This window comes from Periplaneta americana, chromosome 2 (assembly GCF_040183065.1).
Source record: "Periplaneta americana isolate PAMFEO1 chromosome 2, P.americana_PAMFEO1_priV1, whole genome shotgun sequence".
Taxonomy (NCBI): Eukaryota; Metazoa; Arthropoda; class Insecta; order Blattodea; family Blattidae; genus Periplaneta; species Periplaneta americana.
In genome coordinates this window covers 81,401,024-81,423,741 of record NC_091118.1, presented here as the reverse complement: position 1 = coordinate 81,423,741, position 22,718 = coordinate 81,401,024, and the positions used below count along the sequence as shown (strand labels likewise).

Genomic DNA, 22,718 nt, shown 5'->3' with positions numbered 1-22,718 from the left:
TGGTCCGGTAAAACGAAAACTTCAGGGTAGAAGGAAAACAGCCGTCCCTATGAATGACTATGAGAGCGATGAAATTGAATTAGATACAGATTAATGATTCAATTTCAGAATTACAAGAGAAGTGGAGATTCAAAGGATCGAAATAAGCCTAATAAATGTAGTTCTCAGTACGATAAATAAACATTATCAGTGAATTTATTTGCATAATATTTTTCTAAGAATGTGTTAGTTTATTCTGATACCGTACTTTTGTTCTTCGATATACACTCACCTGCTAAAATCGGGCCAACTACATTTTCTTTAAAATTTTTGAAAATTGTAGGATTTTTTAAATAATTGTAGGTGTGCTGAGATTCATTTAGTTATTCATTTATTTTGTGATACGTAACAATGTAATACTGAATACGTAATAGCCAACAATGATCTGAAAAGAAGATTCGTTCTTCCTGTAATAGGGAAGAGTCGGGTAGTATCGGACGTCGGGTAATATCGGACAGTGAGTTTCTTTCATCTACCACACGATGATAGTACCTGATTGACATGGTTACGTTTTTGTGATGTCGCATAGAGAAATGTAACCATGTCATTCAGGTACTGCCATATGGTGGTAGATGAAAAAAACGCACTGTCCGATACTACCCGATGTCCGATACTACCCGACTCTCCCCTACTGTGTGTAAACTTCTCGGACTCATTTTGAGCTAAGCTGAAGATGACTACAGACTGGTAAGCTCTTTTGAGGCAGTATTGGAGTACTTCATTGTATACAAATATCACCAAGTCCCACCGATTCAGCAAAAGTGGTTCCATTGATAGAAGGTGGGAATAGTCAGTGTTATGTGGCTGCAGTTCTTGGGATTCCTTGATCGACCGTACAACGAGTGTACCATCGCTTTAGAGAGACAGGAGGTTATTCCAGGAGACCCGGTTCAGGGAGAAAACGAGTAACTTCGGCTCCTGACGACAATTTTATTGTCCTAAACACATTAAGAAATCGCCATTCCACAGCTATTGAGACCAGAAGAGCCTTCCAGAAAATAAGACAATTTAACGTGATTGAAAGAACTGTAAGAGGACGTCTGGATGAAAGTGGGCTGATTCCAGAAGACCAGCTAAAGGCGCAGAATTGCTCCAGCAACATCATGTTGAATGATTACGTTTTGCTCACAATCATGCTAATTGGAACCTGGGGGGGGGGGGTGGCGACGAGTGCTCTTCACAGATGAATCGATATTTAGTTTACAGATGGATGTGAAAGAGAGTGGAGAGGAGAAGGAGAACGTTTTTCTTCATGTTCCTTCACTTCACGTGTCAGTTTTCAAGGTGGATCAGTAATGGTATGAGGTGGCATTTCGTATGAAGCTCACACAAAACTTGTTTTCATTAATGGAGGTGCTTTGACTGCTCCAAGATACATCGAAGAAGGTCTAATTTAACATATGGTGCCATATGCCCCACTTACTGGTGAAACGTTCCTGTTAATGCATCACAATGCACGCCCTCATGCTACAATAATCGTGGATGAGTTCCTTCACAATGTTGGATTGAATAGGATGGCATGGCCAGCAAGAAGTCCTGATATAAACCCTATTGAGCATGTGTGGAGAATTCTAGGGAAGCGAGTTAGAAGTCGCCTAACTCCTCACAGCAACTTACAGCAGCTCCGAAATGTTCTAAGTAAAGAATGGAATAGAATCGATCAGACTGACATCCAGAATCTGATCGAAGGGTTGAATCGGCGAATGGTAACAGTCATACAGTCACGGGGAGGCAATACCCGCTATTACCAACATCTGGGTGGCCACAAAATCAGTTGAACATTTAGAAGAAAATTGATATAATTTGTAAGTTTTTACACCTTTTAATTATATCCATTGTTTGGCGTTGAAAATAATAGCGTAAATGAATATGAATAAGTTTTTTTTTTCTGGGAAGCAATGTTTTCTTCATTTTTCATAAAAGATTTTCTGATTCTCACCTCATAAAAAATTGAGAAACTTTAGGTGGCCCGGTATTTTTGCCGGTGAGTGTAGTTGTTCATTATTGCAGAAAAATGACTTTCAGATTTCACTTGTTTATTGAGTGTTTATGTGATGTGTATTAATAAAAAGAATCCATATACTTTTCATTTATTTTTTATATTTCTGTGCTAGATTATGTTTCTACCCTTAAATTAGAAACTCAATTTATTGATTTACGAATAATTACAGCTCCAGCTATAGTGCATTCACGCTTTCAAGCATGAATATATGAGTGGACCATGGTTGGGCAACTCAGAATACAACTATGTACCAATGCTTGTTATTTTTTAACACTTATAATTAAATAATTTCAAACACATATGTCAATATTTATTTAATATACTGTAGACTACACTTACAAGAGTCCGAAGCCAAAATTTCACTTAATCTGGATGAATAGTACTAAATATAGAAAGAAAAATGTGACAAATGTGGACCATAGTTAGGGGAAACTACGGCAGTACGTCATTTTACCCAAGTATGTCATTTTAGACCTACTAAAAAAGTAACTCCCCTACTAATATTAGATGGAGGACACAACAAATCACACTTTTCACAAGAACAAGACAAACGAACTGAATGGCGCCTAGGCCTAAAGGTTCTCCACAATGAATGTTGAGTTCGATCTCTATGTAACTGCCTAATTTCCGAAAGCTAGAGTCAGTAGGCTTATATGGACAGATGGAGCGGTACCCGGGTTCGCCCCTACCCCATGTTTCCCTACATTGTGAGAAGCGACACAGCAGAAGGAAACAGTACTTGACCTATAAGAACAAAAAATATTGAAGAACATGCAAGTGCCAATAGCTAGCAGGCAAGTAAAGTATTGCCCAATTGATACACGTTTAATTTGCGAATCAACTTCGTTCAAGGTATTAAGTACGATGTAATGTAACAGAGCACTGCGACATGCACTCGTCCGGATGAGTCTTGCAGTCGTCCCAAGATTATGCAGAAAGATAGGCCTACTCTACCCTCCGCACTAGACAAACAACACCATTAATTATTAACACCACTAACCAAAATGTATATGTAGCCGTAGGCGCAGATACGGGGAAATGGCATAAGGGGACATTGCCCTTCCAGGTCAATTTGATATAAGCTGCTGCCCCTCTCTAGCAGTAGGTACGAAGAAAGCATAATTTAGGTTTATTTGCAAATTAATATACAAATAAACGTTTACGTAAACGTTATGTTCTTAAATATAGGCATTCATTATGCGATTTATCTTTTTAGTATTGGTAATTAAGGTTTTGGATTGGAACAAGCCTGGAATATTTTCTAGAGCAAGTTCATTCAGTTCACTTCATGTGACAATGAGATATCCGATCCTTGTTTAAAAGTATGGAACGAAGTGGAAGCAAACGTATTAGTAATAAGGAAGAACCTGCTGATACTACGGACGATAGTGTAAGTGTTGTTCATCTGCTATTATTGCGGGTGATGACATTCAACTTACAACTACATAGTGACCATAAAGTGATAAAAAATGGCGAAAAGGACAAATATGAAGCATCAGACAGAATTAATGATGGTACAGCTCTCTAGTTCACACAGTATCTTAGATATTAGAAAGTTGTCAATAAAAGTGGACAACATTTATTTGATATAACTGACATTTTTCTGTAGGATCTACTTAGCTAAGCAAGATAGGATAGGTTTCAGAAGGCAAAATAAATGTTTATTTTTTTCATTATGCCTTAATCATTTGTATGTAGGTATGTATTTGTCCTTTTTTGCGTATGGGCGCATTCGTATGTTCATGATAAAAGTGCATATTTGTAAATTAGCTTATTTTATCATCTAATTGTGCCCTCCCCCTCAATAAAATTGTTTTATCTCCGCTTATGTCTATAGCAAGTAATGGTGAAGTGTTGGTTCCTATACCTACTTCAATTAATCTGCACTATTTGGCAAATCGTGCAAGTTGTTCTCGGACTATATTTACCGAACATTCTGTATATGGCTATAGCTACTCCTATGTAGCCAGTGCTATACATTCCTGGCGTCCAGTTAACTTAGTAGTTTGAGGGACATAAAATGTTTACCAGCTGGTGGAGGGTCCCACCTATGAAGTAAATAATAGCCTATGCTATTTTCAAAATGAAGTTCTAATCAACAATTACATACTAGCGAAACAAAACTGAGGTTATTTTAAAATAAGTACTTATTCAGTTTCACAGCCTATTTGAATTAGCATTTCTTCGAAAACTTCATTTGGGAACTCAGTATTTACTGAAAAAAAAAAATTAAAATTAGCATTATCTTCATCATTCGTTAGGCTATTATACCAAGTGGTCTGTTATAGTTTCATATCAGTCTATTCTTCGCCGGACGACAATAGATCTTCATCATATTGAAAAAAATTTTTTTTGAGATGCGTCCTCTCTCCATTCTAATCTAACAGCATGTCTTTCGAATTTCGGCTTTGATGTTTACATTTCGTAAAACTGGTCCTATTTGAAATTCTATTATGATTTTTTCATTCCGTTTGTGATCCCATTTTGTTACTCTTGCTGTACGCCTATTGAAGTTGATCTCTGCAGCAGTTATTTTTGAAGAGGTTGGTGTTCTAATTTTATTGTCCATGCCTTGCATCCGTAAGACAGAAGGTCGTGAACATTCAAGATAGTAAAGTTGAAATGCATTTTTCCAACATTACAATAGGTATTTTCTCCCAAGAGAAAGTAAAAACTCGCAGTATAGGCTATATGCAATACTGCAGATTTATTTGCAAAAAAACTTCAATATTAAAAATTAAAACAATCATAGCTGTTTTGAAAGCCACGTGGATCTCTTTAAAACCTGAAGTTTTTGTCTGAAGTGTTTGATTTAAGGAAAGATTCCGTAGAAAATAATTTCTCTGACAAATAGGCCTAATGTTGGTTCTATCTGTTCAATTTTATGTAAGAAAGACTGTTATAGGCCTAGTCGATTTTAAATATACGTACATATTACTCCTGTTATGTAAAATGATCCAAGTGATTTTTCTAAAAAAAATTAAATAGGCTTATACTGTACTAAAAAGTATTAAAGTCTGTGTGATGAATCTTGTATCACTGTAAAAAGAGAGAGAAAGGAGATATGTCTTACCTCGTCTGTATTGTTATTGCGATGGGGGGACTGAAGCGATGCCAGTGGCGGAAGAGACTAGTTGATGCATTCTGTAGCGCAAAATAAAGTAACAAAATATCTCTCTTCGTACTGTACAGTTCCGTCACTGAGATTGTCTTTCAAGAAACTGAGTTCCGGTAACCTGTACAATAACACTTTTTGAAAGTAATACTGAAAATTCACAACCCTCCTATAATCTCGACCCTCATTTGAAGAGACTTGGTTTTATTGCTACTGAGACAAGTTAAACCTTACCAGGTATGGCAAACTTTAAAATCTGAAAGATGTCATTGTTGCAACTAAGAATACTGGCTAGTTTGTATTAATGTAAGTTTGGTGACTCAATGGTTCATTTGCAATAAGTAGAGAAGTTCGGCTAAGCTAAATTTCTTCTTTGTACTGTAAAATTAATGATTTGTTGGTTGTCCGCTTTTTACAAAACAGAGGCGAATTATGTATTTTTAATAAAAATAATATTTCTTGTTTCATTCCCGGATCAATGATTCGTACGTAGGCTTAGATAACGTAAGCTTATATAAAAATATGCTATGTTGTTCAAAGTTGAGGAGAAATTGCTATGCACAGAAAGCTGCATGCCAAGCGCTATCTTCTTGTGCTGTAGGTGCAAGAAAGCGTAGTCTATATCCGTGATAATTACGAAAATGGTTTCCTTCAAAATCATGTTATTTCATTGCACAGAATAAATTATAACAGGAATGAAATAATAAATAACGAAACTAATTTCTACTTAATCTGACCATAAAATATCTAAATGAGATGAAATCTGAAATGCCTAAAATGCGAAATAGCCTACACCAAATTATCTTAAATTTGTGAAGAGTATGGAAACAAGGCAGTAAATTTGCTATTACCATACAGGCCTAAATAGAATAACGAGCAAAAGATTGTCTAACAGTACGCTAATAACGTAACTCCTACTGAGAGATGAAAAACATACAAATAAAAATATAATAACTAACTTATCCTTAATGACACAGTGATCAAATATCAGTTACTAGGCTACAGGCAGGAATAGGTTTTGAGAAAAGAAGTTTGAATATTCCAAAGGATATCTCCTTAACTGAGAAACATATAAAAACAATAATGTTAACTTATTCGTTGGCGAACTCAGAAAACGATCTACAAAGAACTGTTACTATTCTGAATAGGCCTAATAAAAGTCAACGATTAAGATATGGAAATAGAGTATCATCAGAAAAAAAAGAAAATACAAGGTCGTAGATGGAAAGTATGAAAGAGAAGTTGAAATTGTAGTAGGCCTAGATATAATAATAATAATAATAATAATAATAATAATAATAATAATAATAATAATAATAATAATGGCTTTATTTAGGTCTAACTAAACAAGTCTCATCACTGACACAGGCTACATGGAATGCAAGGTAAGTAGGTATGTCGAGTAATGAATAGAAGATCGCTGAACTGTAAACAAATATGATAAAATACAATGAATTAAAAGCCAATAGCGTAGCTCGGGCGGAAGCGCGTTCGCCTGCTGGTCCGCAACTGCGCTCGGATTGGGTTCGAATGCCGCTTGAGCTGATTGTTTACTTAGCTTTTTTCCGAGGTTTTCCCCAAATGTAAGGTAAATATCAAGTAACTCATGTTCAATACTCGTCCCCATCTCGCTATCACCAACTCCATCGACGCTAATTAACCTAGTAAATGATACAACATCCTTAAATAACCGACTAAAAAAAAAACAAATTCAATGGACGCAAGTCATTAAGAATGTTCTGAGGAAATCAAGACAGTAGAGATAAAACAAAAATTGTACAATAACTTTCCAAACTAGCCTTGAAAAATAGAAGTGAAACAAAGACAGTAAGAAGTCAAGACAAACCACGTTTAGAAACAGCACAAATGTAGGCTATTTTATACGACCCTTGGTTGGGAAGACGAGAATGCACTGAATTAGAATTAAGGACAGCGAACTCATTTAGGAAAATTAAATACAGTGGATGAAATATATGATAAGATCTACTTACAAATGCCAGAAACATTACGTCATAAGAATGCAACCTTGTAGATTTTCTAAGCTAGCATTATTTTATAAACCTAAAAGAACAAAAGATTTGAGACAACCTCAAAGGCGATGGAACAATCAATACCCAGGGTATAGATAAATAGTTTTAAGTACATAGGTTAGGCCTAGTAGCCTCGAAAAAGGCCATGGACCTTAACCCTGGAATGGGATAAGAAGAAAAAGAAGTTTAAATATTATATTGATTTAACACTGAATCAATATTAAAAATAAATAAACCCTGATAGGCCTACCTAAAAAAATAAATAATTCAGTGATAAAGGCAAAATTTACATCCAAACAAAATGAAGTGAACACGTTACTCCACGGCTTGAGCAGGACAGTACAAGGAAAAGAAAGAAGAGAAAGGAGATAAAGAGAAGAGTTTTAAAATAACAAGAAAACAGAATTAAGAACAAGAACAAAAAGTCCGCAGAGTTAGCTCTGTGGTAGCGCGTCTGCCTCCAGACTAGCCGGCCCGGGTTCGATTCGCTGCGAGGTCAGAAAATTTTAATGTAAAATTTCTATCTCGGGACTAGGAGATATTGCGGTGCACAACTTCCGGACCACAACTTCTAATCACTAAATTGTGCACCAATATGCCTGGGTTAAATCCCAATTCTCTCCGCAGTGCATATGAAGGCATTATGTCACTATTGATAGTGATTCGTCCGTTGGATGGGGACGTTAAACCTGGCGGCCCCCTTGGTGCTATTCTACAGGAGTAGACCACTTCCCGGCACCGGGTTTCCCCTTCTCCCTTCCTCACTTTCACCATCATCCTCACCCATTCCCTACACTACACTCACACAAACATTTACGCATACACTCATCCTAGTACGTGACATAACTCTTCACAGATACACATCATGCATAACGTGGCCCACCAAAGTGGTGTGCAACTTGAAAATGGACCACAGTCCTGCCATCTATCTGCAGTATGTGGAACCCGAATCACGCAAAGTGAAGTGGGTAGGCATTAGACACACACAGAACGAGAACAAGAAGAGGCAAAAAAGAATGAAAACGAAAGAAAGTGGGAAAAGAAGTAGACGATGGTGATGATGTGATGATGAATCATTATTATTATTATTATTATTATTATTATTATTACAGTAATGATTATGATGATGGCTGCGAGTAGCGATAAAGATGCTGATGGAACGAGTGTGAAGGAAATAGTTTCAAAAGGAAGAACAAGAGTGAGACCGACTAAAGGAGTCAAAGCAATTGCTAAAGGAGAAGGTGAAACTGTAGGACAAAAGACGAAGGTGAAGGATCAGGCCTACTAAAACAAAAGAAGAGGAAGAATGAGAAAAAAGACGAGAACAGAATAAGAAGAAGGAGAAAGTAACGCTATGATATTGACAACGATTGTAACAGTACTGACGAAGGAGATGAAGAAAGAATTTGCATTGAAGAATCTATATAATGAGGACTAAGGGTAGGAGAAGACCAATAGCAGGATGAACAAGTTTAGGCTTAAGAATGACAAGAGCACGAGAGGTTGAGGAAGACGGAAAGAAGAAAAGGAAAGTGAGACAAAGAGTATGAATAAGGAGAAGATGAAAAAGCAGAAGAATAAGACTATATTGATGATTATGATGTTGATGATAATGATTATTATTACAATTATTATTATTATTATTATTATTATTATTATTATTATTATTATTATTATTACATTGATAGCGACGAAGAAATAACATTTGTAGTGGTAGCCTATAGCCTACTTACAACTTACAAATGGCTTGTAATGAACCCGTAGGTTCATTACCGCCCTCACATAAGTCCGCCATTGGTCCCTATCCTGTGCAAGATTAATTCACTCTCTATCATCATATCCCACCTCTCTCAAATCCATTTTAATATTATCCTCCCATCTACGTCTCGGTCTCCCCAAAGGTCTTTTTCCCTCGGGTCTCCCTCTCCCAACTAACACTCTATATGCATTTCTGGATTCACCCATACGTGCTACATACCCTGCCTATCTCAAACGTCTGAATTTAATGTTCCTAATTATGTCAGGTGAAGAATACAATGCGTGCAGTTCTGCGTTGTGGTACTTTCTCAATTCTCCTGTAACTTCATCCCTCTTAGCTCCAAATATTTTCCTAAGAACCTTATTCTCAGATACCCTTAATCTCTGTTCTTCTCCCAAAGCGAGAGTCCAAATTTCACAGCCATACAGAACAACCGGTAACATAACTGTTTTATAAATTCTAACGTTCATATTTTTTGACAGCAGTCTAGGTGCTTTTTCTCCAAAAAGGACAGTAAAACAAAATACTTTTGTAAAATATATAAGAAATGTATATGTTTAAGTCATGCTCAGTTTTCATGCTCTGAATGCAGTGCTTAAATGATCTTCTGTCTCAAACGCGTATTTAAATATTATTTTTACTTTTTTAAGGAAAACCATACACAATATTTCAGTTATTTGCTGATTTGAAAGGTTTTTGTTGGTACAATTCACTTTACATTCACTTTTTTTTTATCGTTTAAAATTAGATGTGGTGGTGATGGTGGTGGTGGTGGTGGTGGTGGTGGTGGTGGTGGTGGTGGTGGTGGTGAGGTTAACATAATGTTCACAGGTCTACACACTAACCAAATTTATCTTGCTAGCGTTATGGCATCATAAATATTTCAGAACTAGCTAGGAAGTGGCTCAAACTCAGCTATTGTAGCGCAGGTGTGAGCTCTTGTCTGGGTATTGAGATTGTGAGGAAGAGCAGTCAATCCCACAATGTCTTGTCATTAAACGGAAATGTTATGAACATAATGACCATCTGCAGTTGCCAGCTAGATCAATAATGCGTTAAATAAGTAAATAAAATAGAACGAAATTGTAATTGTAATAATTTAACTTCTTGTTTAAAAGCATCAGGAACTGAAATGAACTTAGTTGTTTGGAACTGAAATTATTGTCCCTAAAAATTACTAACTTAATAATTGTTTCTCACAACGAACAAATAAATTGGAATGAGATTACCTACGTTTAAAACAGAACTGAGGATGTCTAAACTTGAAGACAGAAGAAGAAAAAAAAAGAATAAAGTTCCATGAATTTATCATAACTTATTTATCGGTATTCTTGTACAAATATGCAGGCCTACGATTAACAGTAAATTACAACAAAGGCCTATTTATCATAACTTATTTATCGGTATTCTTGTACAAATAGGCCTATGCAGGCCTACGATTAACAGTAAATTACAACAAAGGCCTATGTGTATGCATAAATATGGAACTACAGGCCTACCTACATAATTTAACTGTCGTAATAGTCTATGATCTCTAGGCCTATTTCATTGTCTTTGGTTATATTATGTCCTTTATTAGGAAACAACCTAATGTCACGAAATAATCGGTTCATATTTTCATGAAAATAGGCATAACTTACATGTTTAGCATCCATAATAGGCCTACCAGGAACATGGATTTGGTATGTTTATTTTTATTTTATTGGGTTATTTTACGACGCTGTATCAACATCTAGGTTATTTAGCGTCTGAATGATATGAAGGTGATAATGCCGGGTCCGGGGTCCAGCACCGAAAGTTACCCAGCATTTGCTCGTATTGGGTTGAGGGAAAACCCCGGAAAAAACCTCAATCAGGTAACTTGCCCCGACCGGGATTCGAACCCGGGCCACCTGGTTTCGCAGCCAGACGCGCTGACCGTTACTCCACAGGTGTGGACGATTTGGTATGTTGTCTGTCCGTTTCTCTACCTGTCTGTCTGTTCGTGTGTGTACAACGATTCTACTAAACTATTACATTTTGTTTATATTCAATGCGAGTCAATTCAACCGGAAGTGATAGGCCTATGCTATATAGAATAACTATGCAACGTCACGTGTCTTCTAAGAAATAACACTTGAAATTGATTTTTAAAATGTTACGCTTTATTAAAGTGACAGATGAAGTAAGCCTAGGCCTATATTTGTTTCATAAAAACTACTTAACTTACGCCTATTAGCCTATAGGACATTCTCAGCCTAATCTTAGAGACTATAATATCTAGTTGGACTGAACAAAAAAATATTTCACTTGCATCAATCTTAGTATCATCTTAGTAGCCTACACAGGCCTAAATACAGTAAGCCCACATTTGTGTGCGCTCGTGTATTGCTGTCATTTATTTCCTGTAAGTAGGCTACACTAGCTTATTTTCAACAATTTGGCTGGTTTTGGGTTAAGAAATTGGAGTAGGCTATATAGGATATTTGAGAATTCAAAATAGGAAAAGATTTGTAAAAATACGACCTCTGGTAATGTGACAAATTGCCACATACAGTCAGTAAAATCCCGATTATCCGTCACTCTATTAACCGATTGATGGATTATCCGACTGTCTTTCTCTTGCCTCCTCCTTTCTTTTTTTTTTTCTGTCTTTTTTTTTCTACTGATGTATACAGGGTGTTTCAAAAATACGGGGCATAATTTCAGGTATGTATTTCCCACATGTAGACAATCAAAATAGTTCATTACAACAAGTGTCCGGAAATGCTTCATTTCCGAGTTATGGCCTTCACAACATTGAAATTCACCGGAACGTTTTTCTTTCCGCAGGTCGTTGCCGTCAAAGGAGACATTAAGAGGGCACTCTGACAGTTCATTCCGAGGCGAAGGTTACATTCAGTGTTGTGTAGGCGTTACACTGTGCGACATGTATTCAAATCAAGAGCTGGCAGAGATACACTTCATGTACGGTAAGGCGAATGGCAATGCTGCGCTGGCTCGTCGTTTGTACCAGGACAGGTACCCACAGCGACAATGTCCAGATCGGAAGACATTTGTACGTCTCCATTACCGTGTGTGCGAGTATGGAAAATTTAACTCTCCTGGTTTGGGAAGGGGACGACCAAGATCTACAACTCCAGAAGTACAGGAGGAGATTCTGGAGGCTGTGAACATGACTCCTTCTATCAGCACACGAAGGGTAGCGTTGCAAGTCAATGTTCCTCATACGACTGTCTGGAGACTGCTGAAAGAGTATCAATTGATCCTTATCATTTGCAACGTGTACAGGCCCTGTCACCAGCATTTTACCCTGCACGAGTTAGGTTCTGTCAGTGGTTCTTGCAGCAGTGTGGTGTAAATCCGAACTTAGTATTATTTACAGATGAAGCACAGTTCACACGAGATGGCATAACAAATTTCCACAATCAGCATGTATGGGCGTATGAAAACCCACGTGCAACTATTCCATCTCATCACCAGGTGCGGTTCTCCCTCAACATGTGGGCCGGTATCATTGGTGATCGATTAGTTGGACCCCATGTACTTGTAAACAGACTTACGGGTCAGGGTACACAAACTTCCTGGAAAACACCATACCTCATGTTTTAGAAGACACCCCACTGATCAATCGTCAACACATTCACTTCTTGCATGATGGCGCTCCTGCACACTTCAGTCGTACGGCTCGCCGGTACTTGGATCGAAGGTTTCCTGATCGATGGATAGGTAGAGGTGGCCTAATTGCTTGGCCTCCACGCTCACCTGATCTGAACCCTCTCGATTTCTACTTGTGGGGCCATTTAAAATCATTGGTTTATTCGTCTCCGGTGCCTGATTTGGAATCCCTTTTCGGAATCGAATTGTGGCATGTTCTGAGGACATACGCAATACTCCTGGAGTTTGGGATCGTGTTTGCAGGTCAATGAGACATCGATGTGAGGTCTGTATTCAAGCAGGAGGTGGACATTTTGAACATCTTCTGTAATGACAACGACCTGCGGAAAGAAAAACGTTCCGGTGAATTTCAATGTTGTGAAGGCCATAACTCGGAAATGAAGCATTTCCGGACATATGTTGTAATGAACTATTTTGATTATCTACATGTGGGAAATACATACCTGAAATTATGCCCCGTATTTTTGAAACACTCTGTATGATATAGGTACTGCACATTATATTAGCACGTTTTTTCTAGAGAGTGTTATTACAAGCAATTACTCTTACATTATATGGTCTATTGTTCGAGTTGTACTTCATAGACCCTACAACTTATATATGAATTATTTTTCACGGGTATGAAAAGAAATCGTGTTGTGCTAAGTATCGAAAAATGTGCAAATCATTAAATGGGAAAGAGAAACTATGGTTCATCTCGCGTCAGAATATGAGAGTTACAACTATGTGGAATTTAATATAAATTAAGGATAAATGTATAAAGTATGTAAGTTTTCAACACGAGACCTCCACTATTCCTATATTTCCACATACTGCCATTACAATGAATTTCCTTGCCCCCCCTAAAAACTCGTTGTTGACAACCTGACTTAAAATAGTGAACTTCTGATCCTCTACCTAGCGTGTTAAATACAAGATCATGTAGGAAAATACGAAAGTGTAAGTAGGCCTATTAAGTTATTTACTAAATTTACGAAAATCTTTTATGGTACGGATTATCCGATTTTTTCGATTAACTGTTTAGCCCACCCCCTTGATTACCACGGATAATAGAGGTTCTGCTGTAATATATTGGCTGATGACATAATGTTTGCTCTTCATTCATAATATAACTTGGTGATTCATAAGATTTACCGCCACTTACGGAACTTATTTCCGAAGACATTCTGAGCAAAAAAGTTATATAAACATGTGTCCTAATCTCAATATTTTCAAAGTTACACTAATTTAAAGTTTTTTGTAAAATAGACCTACCATTATTCTTTTAGTTTTAAGAGTAAATGAATATTGCAGATAAAGAATGAACTATTCAGGAGTAGGCCTGCCTATCATTTCTTTAATTAGCTAGTATTCTGAAGCTAAAAATGTTGTGAATTCCTTAGTTGCTTCGTAACTTACAATTTTTTTTTTTCGATTTTTAACTACAAAATTAGGCCTACATTTTCTTACGCATTTATCACAATATGCCTAATTGTTACAAATCATGCCACTCATGTAAATTCTGTAAGACTGTACATTAGGATGCAAAATTAAACTGTAAAGAATCAAGTTCCTGAAGTAGTATGATTTGTAACAATTGTTGTGATAAGTGCATAAGAATTATGTATTTTTTAGTTAAAAATTGGAAAACAGAATCTGTACAAAGCAATTAACAAAAAAGAAAAATATTTACACTGACTACTTGTTTTACGAGTCTCAGCACAATACAACGAGTGACTAAACATTTTAAGTCTTTCAACAAAAACATTTCTCCTTCTTTCTTATAAAATACGTCTCCTTCTTTTCTAATGACATGCTCGCTACCAAATTCTTCTATTGGAGCACGTATTTCCAACCACCTAGCTTTGTTTTGTCTTGACATATTCGCTTAACAGCAGACCTTAAGTGTGTACGCAGCGCTATAGGCCTAATACTCCGTACACCGGGTTGCTCGGAGACTCTAGTAATGAAATATATTAACTTATTTCCCATTACAATATTCAAATAAATCAATGACGTCATATTGATATGTTAATTATTTCGACTGTCAACTGTATTGTTGTCTTAAGACTAGGCCTTAAGAAATCAGTTAACGAGAGTAGTTAAGTTTAAATGCTGAGAGTATTAAGACAGAACTTAAAAGAAATTTAAAACTTTCATCTTAAATCCCAAACATTGTTGCAATCCCCTTAAGTTATGTTCAAATTAACAAGTAAGTTATTAACAACAAAAACGTTTTCACGCAATTTCAAGAATTCCATGAATCCCCTGTAACTTCTTTCTTCTTCTTCTTCTTCTTCTTCTTCATCTTCTTCTTCTTCTTCTTTTTACGTTGACTACCTTGTTTTATTTCTCTCCTAATATGTATTGTAGGCTACCTTGCGCTATCAAGGTTTCATATTTCGTATGATAACTTATAGGCCTACACTTCCATAACGTGAGGTCTGGGCGATTTTACCTACAACGACACAGACAGTCACAACATTTAGGCCCGGTTTCTTCAACCTTTGTTAAAATGTACCTAACATAGTGTTAATTAACTGTAAGTTAAAAGTATGAATTGCTGTTAAAAATAATTGCGTTTCTTCAACTTTACATTTCACATTTCAGAATTCTGTTTGTTAACGCTCTGTTAGGACCAGAGATTCTAGAGTTTAACCATAACCTATAACCAAGTATAGGCTCACTTCTGTTTTCTGAACTCTGACAATTGCGATTCTCGCTTGTTTCCGTTGTTTGATTCAGAGAGGATAGAAGTCTTTCCATTCTCTCAGGTTTGATTTCTGCTTCTTTCCTTGTCTGTATCGCAATAGCGCGGAGCGGCGTATTGGTATTGTTGTTATGAAATGGAAAACACTGGAACAAAAAGAAATCGTGGGACTAATTTCTCTTCGTTAGAAAGAAACCTCCTGCTGGAAATTATTTCGCAGTATAAATCAATTATTGAGAATAAACAAACAAACGGATCTACTGTATGTTGAAAGCGAAAAGTGAGGCTTGGCAGAAAATAGCCTATACCTGTACCTTTGTATGAACTTCTGGTCTGTCAAATCACAGAAATCATCCGCTCTGTTTATGTATTTATGTATATAATTTTCTAAATAATCCAGATATTCAAGTTCAGCATCTAACGTACCAGCCATATTGGATACTTCTATGCTAACAGAGAGTTAAATGATTTAACTGCATGAAACTGGGCAGTTAAATTAACATAGGTTCTAACAGCCTGTTAATACTAACAGTAGTTGAAGAAATGATGTTAAGTTTACAGTTAAAATGGAATAACACACTGTTATAATTTAACAAAGGTTGAAGAAACCGGGCCTTAGAATCTGAACTCGAGCAAGGAACTGCAAGTGAATTTTATTTTGACTCTTCTATTCCAAAAACAAGGATACTTCATGTGAAGTATTTAAACCACATGAGATTGTTCTCTGTAGACTTATTACTTCCTGTAGTAGTTCGTGTTCCAAAAGCTGCATTCGGCCGTGATTTGGATTCCTCTTGAATTCATTGATGTAACGTACCTCTTGAACTGATTGCTGATTTTTCCCAACTCTTAGGAGTAGGCGCATAAATCAGGTAATCCCATGACAAATAACCTAACAAATCTTTCCAAATAGACCCTACTAACTCGCTGTCATCAATTTTACGCGGATGTTATCAAACGTTGTTCACTATAATTCAGAGCAAACCTACCTGCCCATCTATCAAAGAAATAGCGTAGAGGTCTATATGAAAGACATATCAAAATCCTGAACAAATCAAACCTGATCCTCAAACTTGCTTTCTATTCATAAGATCAGACAACATATGATTGACAGTTCCTAAATGTGCCACAACTGTAGCATATAATCACATTAGCAACTTCGGTCCAAGGCTTTATAACACGATAATAGATAAATTCCCTAACATACAATTTGCTAATACTCCTTATTTCAAAAAATCTATTTAAAAATTGCTGTTAACAGAGAACATTTAAAGTTCAATTATTATTGTGATATGTGTTTTTTCTTCTTCCTTTTTTCTTTTATTACTTTTTACTCTGTTATTCAATAACATGTCTTAACTTTAACTTATGTGGAATGCCCCCTGAGCACCAGTATGTAACTTATTCTTCTGGGGGTGCTAGAGGGTGCTAATATGTATCTTTGTTCCGGCAATAAAGTATTATTATTATATTATTATATCTATCTATCTATTGGTACCTACAAAGGAGCATAGGTCTATGCCTATATGCAAGCCATACGTCTAACAAACCTAAAAAATCACTTATTTTTGTTTCCATATTTTGGTAGCTCTGCGACCCCATTTCAAACACAATCTTCTGGTTATGCCTTTAGTCTCAACTATGAGTGAAAGTAGGCCTAGGCCTATAGGCTTATAGCCGAATGAGAAGCAGGATATGTTTAGGCCTACTCAATGTAATTGCGAAAATGGAATGTACGAAACGTGATAGAGACTACTTAATTTCTGCCTTGTGTACATTTCTTAAGTTATTCTACCTCGCAATTTAATGAGATGAATAATAATAAAAAACGTGGTAATGAGACAGGCTATATGTGGTACTTAGCAAGGTCGAAGAAGATTCAATGCGTCATGTCGTGTATAGGTCTATTCAGGTACTTCAATTAATTTCATTTCTAAACATGTCGATTCTCTGTACGGGAGGGCTGTCTTAATGGTTCAGGTACCGCTACCATCGAGAATCTAATTTGAATGTACTTCCTGGTTTTGTTTTTGAGTGCTTTCCCGTAACCAGTTTACAGCTTGGCAATGACATTGTCTTTCGTGGGGCACCCCTGAACCAGAGTGAGGACTCCACAACAGCAGCTTCACACTAACGGAACTACTTTTCCCGCGAAGGACACAAATCCCCCCCTCCCAGCCGCATCACTGCTCCACTCGCTTGCACTTGCACCGAAGCTATAATTTAGGACTACGATTCACAGCGACTCTTCCCCTTCGAGTTTAGCAGTGGTGCCGCCAGTTTCCCCTGATTGGTCAATCCCGACAACGTTCCTATGGTAATCCACTCCTCCACTTCCTCACTTCGACCAATCAGTGTAACCGCTCATAATCTCCGCGGGGTGAGGGGAGTTGAACCGTGCTGATTTTGTGCAGAGCTCGTGCCAGGTTCAAACTGCGCAGGATACTCAGTTGCGAGTAGAGGAGGGAGACGGGGATTGAATTAGCAGAGGATTAGTGGGGAAGTCAAACCGAAATCTTCCGATATGGGCGGGACGGTGTTGATACAGTTTTTTGTGTGTGCCGGCGGCTAACGCAGGTAGAGCGAACCGAGTCGCTAGGTCAGTCTACCCGGTGATCGGTTTAGGTTCGGACGTGAATTGACGCTCAGTGCGTACGCGAAGAACGCCTCGCAGGGCGTCTCGTGTGTGTCCTCAAGAACGCCCGCATGCACGCGGCACCAATTTCTGTCCTCCTGCAGCCCCAGGCTTGGATCTCCGCCGCCGACTACGTAGCAACAACCATACAGACAGGTAAGACAGGACAGTACTCCAGTGGTTGTCACGGCACTGTCAGAAAATAATTAGTCTTGGGACGTCGGAGTTTCCATTTCTCGGCATGATGCAAGCTCAGCCTCATTTCCTGTTACTTAGAAGATGCAGATATAGTGTTAGTTTAAAACTTTTCTCCCCATTTTTGAATCTATAAGGTAATGTCTGTACAATAGGCTATGTAGACTATCTGACTATCATACAAAAGCGAAAGCTACATACACAAAACCTAAAACGATATTTAGACTACTGAATGGAATGAAGTCTGGAAGAAATGTGGCAGCACTAATAAATTTCAGTTTAGCATGCCTAGTCGTATAGGACTGCATAATAGCCTATAGCCTACTGCAGGCAGAGTACGAAGTGACGGTGGAATGCCGGGGATTGTAGAGAATTTGGTGTCTCATGTTGAAATGGTATTAATTTGTCCCAGGGATAATATCTAGTCTATCCTTTTCAGGTACCACATTTATAATTTCCGTATATCATAATCTTAGGCTATGTTACTAATAAAGCAGACTAAACGATTTTCGTTCTTTTTTTAAATAGAAAGTTGAGAACAATAACGATATGAGTCAACCATTACTGCTAACTGTTATGAACAGTATTTTTTATCGACAATCAGTTGGAAAACAGTCCTGTTGTTCAGCAGTTAGGCTTATAATTTTCATTTTCAGTTTAAGGGCGGCCTCAGACCTCATTCTTTTTACACAGTTTACCGGACATACAAAACTGCATGGTTAAGAACGAAGAATGAATAATGAATAGGGCCTACTATTTTTTTTTTTTTAATTTTAATGTCCCCCCTGGAAAAGATATTCAGTTCACACCCTGACTATAGGCCTAGTGCTTTGCACTGGTTTAACATGGGCAAATCAGGTTAGTCATCAGATATGCTCTAAGTGCATTTTATTATTATTATTATTATTATTATTATTATTATTATTATTATACTCTTAATAAGCTACAATTGAGTGCACTTCACGCTATAGATCAAACAGCGAGCTTCTAGTTATAAATTCGGCGCACCAGTTTCAACTTCCGTCAGCGTAGCTGAATTTCATCGCCCTTCCATAGGAATTGGATATGTTCCTCGTCTTTTATTTAGGCCTATTGTATATTGTCTCACGCAGTGACGTTGCGATATGATGAACACATGTCTAGAGATCTAGTGGTATTTGCCTTCGTTTTCCTGAAATTGATTCGTAATCCTGACAATCGTGGGAATGGAACAGATCAAGTGGTTCAATACAAGAAGGCGATGATTCATGTATTATTATTATTATTATTATTATTATTATTATTATTATTAAGCTTATCTTATTAGGCTTAGGCCTATTTATTATTGTTAAGTTAGGCTATACTGAAACTTCGGACAGTGGTACATTATTCACTGGATAAATCAGGACTGAGAAGTGCAGTTCATTCCACCCACTGCTAGTAGGTCTAACTCCCGCACAATTTGATTAGTTCGTAATTCACAAGTTAGTCTTTCAATTGGTAGGCCTATAATATAGGTAACTACCATTCAGGAAGTCCAGATATTTATTGCAAGTGTTCCAAGCCAGTCGTATTTTACATAGGCGTAGCCTACTGTTCACCAATAATAAATTAATCTAGAATATTTTGAAAGTGCTAACTTAGGCCTATCTGTAGCCTATTAGAATTTAAAAATATTTTTAAAGTTATCTTGAAATCACAGCGGATTTTGGCAGACAACGAAATAATGACTCGGTGATAAAGAATCGATAATCTATTTTACAATGGGCTGGCAGAAGGTATCGAAGTTCTTTAAAAAGCCTGACATAGGCTATCTCTTTTTAACTCTAGACATTTCGTAGAATTTGCCTGAGATTTAACACCTTTCTTTGTTGTGAGAATTCGTAAATTGACTGAGCTACGGGCGGACTCTGTTCTACTTAAAACGGGTATTAAAAACCTATGCTTTCGGGAAATTTAATCCGACCTTGGAATCGAAAGCAATCACTTGATTGATAAACATTCACCATCATTGCAGCATAAACATTCACCATCATTGTAACTCTAAATGCTTCCAACTTTAGTTCAGCTATTTTCAGGTTGGGTCACGTTTTGTATACTGAACTGACTATACTTACTTTAAGAATGGCTACCGTAAATCACGGTCTCAGTGAGGAAATTGTTAAAGGCTGAAAGGACGAGTACGAGTTTAAAATTACTGATGTCATCCATCAAATTTAATGTAAACCAGTGATTCAGTGCAATGTTTAAAATTCAAACAACTACGATGCTCACAGACATAAGAAGTTAACTTAAGCTTAAGTTATAATTTTCCGGAAACACATAGGCGAGGGTCCAGTTAACGTAGGCCTAACTTAGAGAATTAGCCTATACTAAATTGTAGAGGTGTTCGGGTAATTAACTGCAATCCCTGCGTAATAACATGATTTCATTTGCTTAAGTTGTAAAGTTGTAGACTATAATTCATTGCCTAGGCCTAGTAGCTAAATTTTCACTTCTTATGCACAAAAGCAATGACCAGCAACTGATGAAGTAATGCAAATAAATTTGTTATTAATGAATGCTATCGCTACTGTGTTACATAATGTAAGCATTCATATCACTAACACAGCTTAATATTCCTTCTGCCGTTCCGTCCCCCGCTATTCATGTCGTGAGTAAATATCGACTTTGTTATTTTAAACAACTATTTCCAACATTATAAAATCATATCTGGAAACTGGTTTTCATTATCGAGTAATTTTATTTATTTATTTATTTATTTATTTATTTATTTATTTATTTATTTATTTTATGTCCTATTTCAATTAGCCTACACAAACGATAAAATGATTATAAAGCAATAACGGATAACAATGAAATAAGAAACAACGGAAGTCGAAGCAACCTGCATAGATCTGCTTTGTATGTCACAATGTTCACAGAAGCCACCAATGAATGAATCCCGGCTCCTTTTCCGAGAAGCAGTCATCTTACTAAAAGCTACTTTAAGTTTGAATTGACAAAAGTATTTCTTCTTGTCTCGAGAAACGAATCGTAGACTTTAACAATAAGGCCAACTTGATGTGTCACACAAAGGTGTCATTTGACAACATAAAATATGACATGCGAGGACAGGAGGATTCCGCTGTTGCTCGTGTATCACAGAAACGTCTGTCGTCACCGGCTGAAAGGCGAAGACACGGCTGGACTAGAGATCGTGTTTCCTTCTCGGAATGGTTCTTCGCAATCTGAAGTGTGAAGTTGATCCAGTCATTCATTCATGGCGGTTGTCACAGCTATGTTCAGCACATCTGGTGCACAGAATGAAATCATAGCAAAACCAATAGACTACACTGTCTAATTAACTAACAATAAAATTCTGGACATGCGTGAACTCCGGCAACTACGATAAAATTCTGAATACATTTTTAATGAGTTAGCTAATCCAAAGTCCATAAAATCTGTGATTGGAGGTAACTCCGAAGATTCACATTTGATTATCTGACAAACGCCTTACAGTTGGGAAACCACTGGGAACACATTACCAGGTAATAATTTCAAGCGGGATTAGAACACACACAATTACGGAGCACGAGTACTGCCCGTTTTGCTACTTTTACATCGGTGTCATTTTTGTCTTAGTCTAATAAAGTTATTCTATCATCGTTTTATTTTCAGTTTCAAAAACTCATTTAACTTATAGGCTTAGGTTACTTTATATTCTAAATAGGCTGTAATAATAATAATAATAATAATAATAATAATAATAATATGCCGAAGTAGAGGTGGACGATCATCCAACCAGAATGGACGTATTCTGTGGTTAGCACGATGATCCCCCCAGACGTTATAGCTGGGTTTCATAACCGGATTTCGCTACCTATCATAGCTCCCCAAGTGCATCATGATAGTGGGTGGGCACTGGTCCCTTACACTGGCCGAAATTAAATGAGAAAATTTCTTCTCTCATGAGAATTAGAACCAGCGCGCATTACGCGAGTCCTATGCAGGATGCTTGTAAAGCCTTGGTTTTTCTGAACCGACGCATGCGAGGTGCAAGGCCCGCCTCGCACAAATCCGGACTACTTCGCAGTTATAGAAAACACTTACTATCTCTCGTGTAGTCCGGACTACTTCGCAGCTATAGAAACCACTTACTATCTCTCGTGTAGTTCGGACTACTTCGCAGCTATAGAAACCACTTACTATCTCTCGTGTAGTCCAGGCTACTTCGCAGCTATAAAAACCACTTACTATCTCTCGTGTAGTCGGGATTTGTGCGAGGCGGACCTCGCACGTTGCATGCGTCAGTTCAGAAAAAAACAAGACAGACCACGATGCCACTGCGCGGGACATTATTTTCATAGCATAACTTAAAAAATGGCCGAGTAAGCTAATTAAATACAGTATTGAAATCATTAATTCTTCCATCATACACTAACAGATCGCTTTTAGATAGTCTATTCTCATGAACTACTGTGGACCACGCCGTTTGTATAATTGTTAAGAAACGAAACACACAAATTCTGAATTTTTTAATTACAAAAGCTTAACTCGTTATGCAGCCCCTTAAGATATGTAGGCCTACTTAGGCTATATAAAACTCATCTAACAATATCCAATTCTCAGCTTTTAC

The 22,718-nt window shown here is 37.2% G+C and overlaps 1 protein-coding gene across 2 annotated transcripts in view; it reads left to right on the top strand.

The window, feature by feature from the left end:
• Window positions 1-17,767: 17,767 nt before the first annotated feature.
• The window catches only part of LOC138694378 (zinc finger protein Gfi-1b-like), a 307,766-nt gene continuing 302,815 nt past the window's right edge, over window positions 17,768-22,718 (top strand). For both annotated transcript variants that reach the window (XM_069818058.1, XM_069818057.1), the window contains exon 1: window positions 17,768-18,082. In XM_069818058.1, coding sequence (XP_069674159.1) covers window positions 17,998-18,082 — 85 coding nt within the window. In that variant the 5' untranslated portion in view covers window positions 17,768-17,997. The remainder of the gene's footprint in view (window positions 18,083-22,718) is intronic.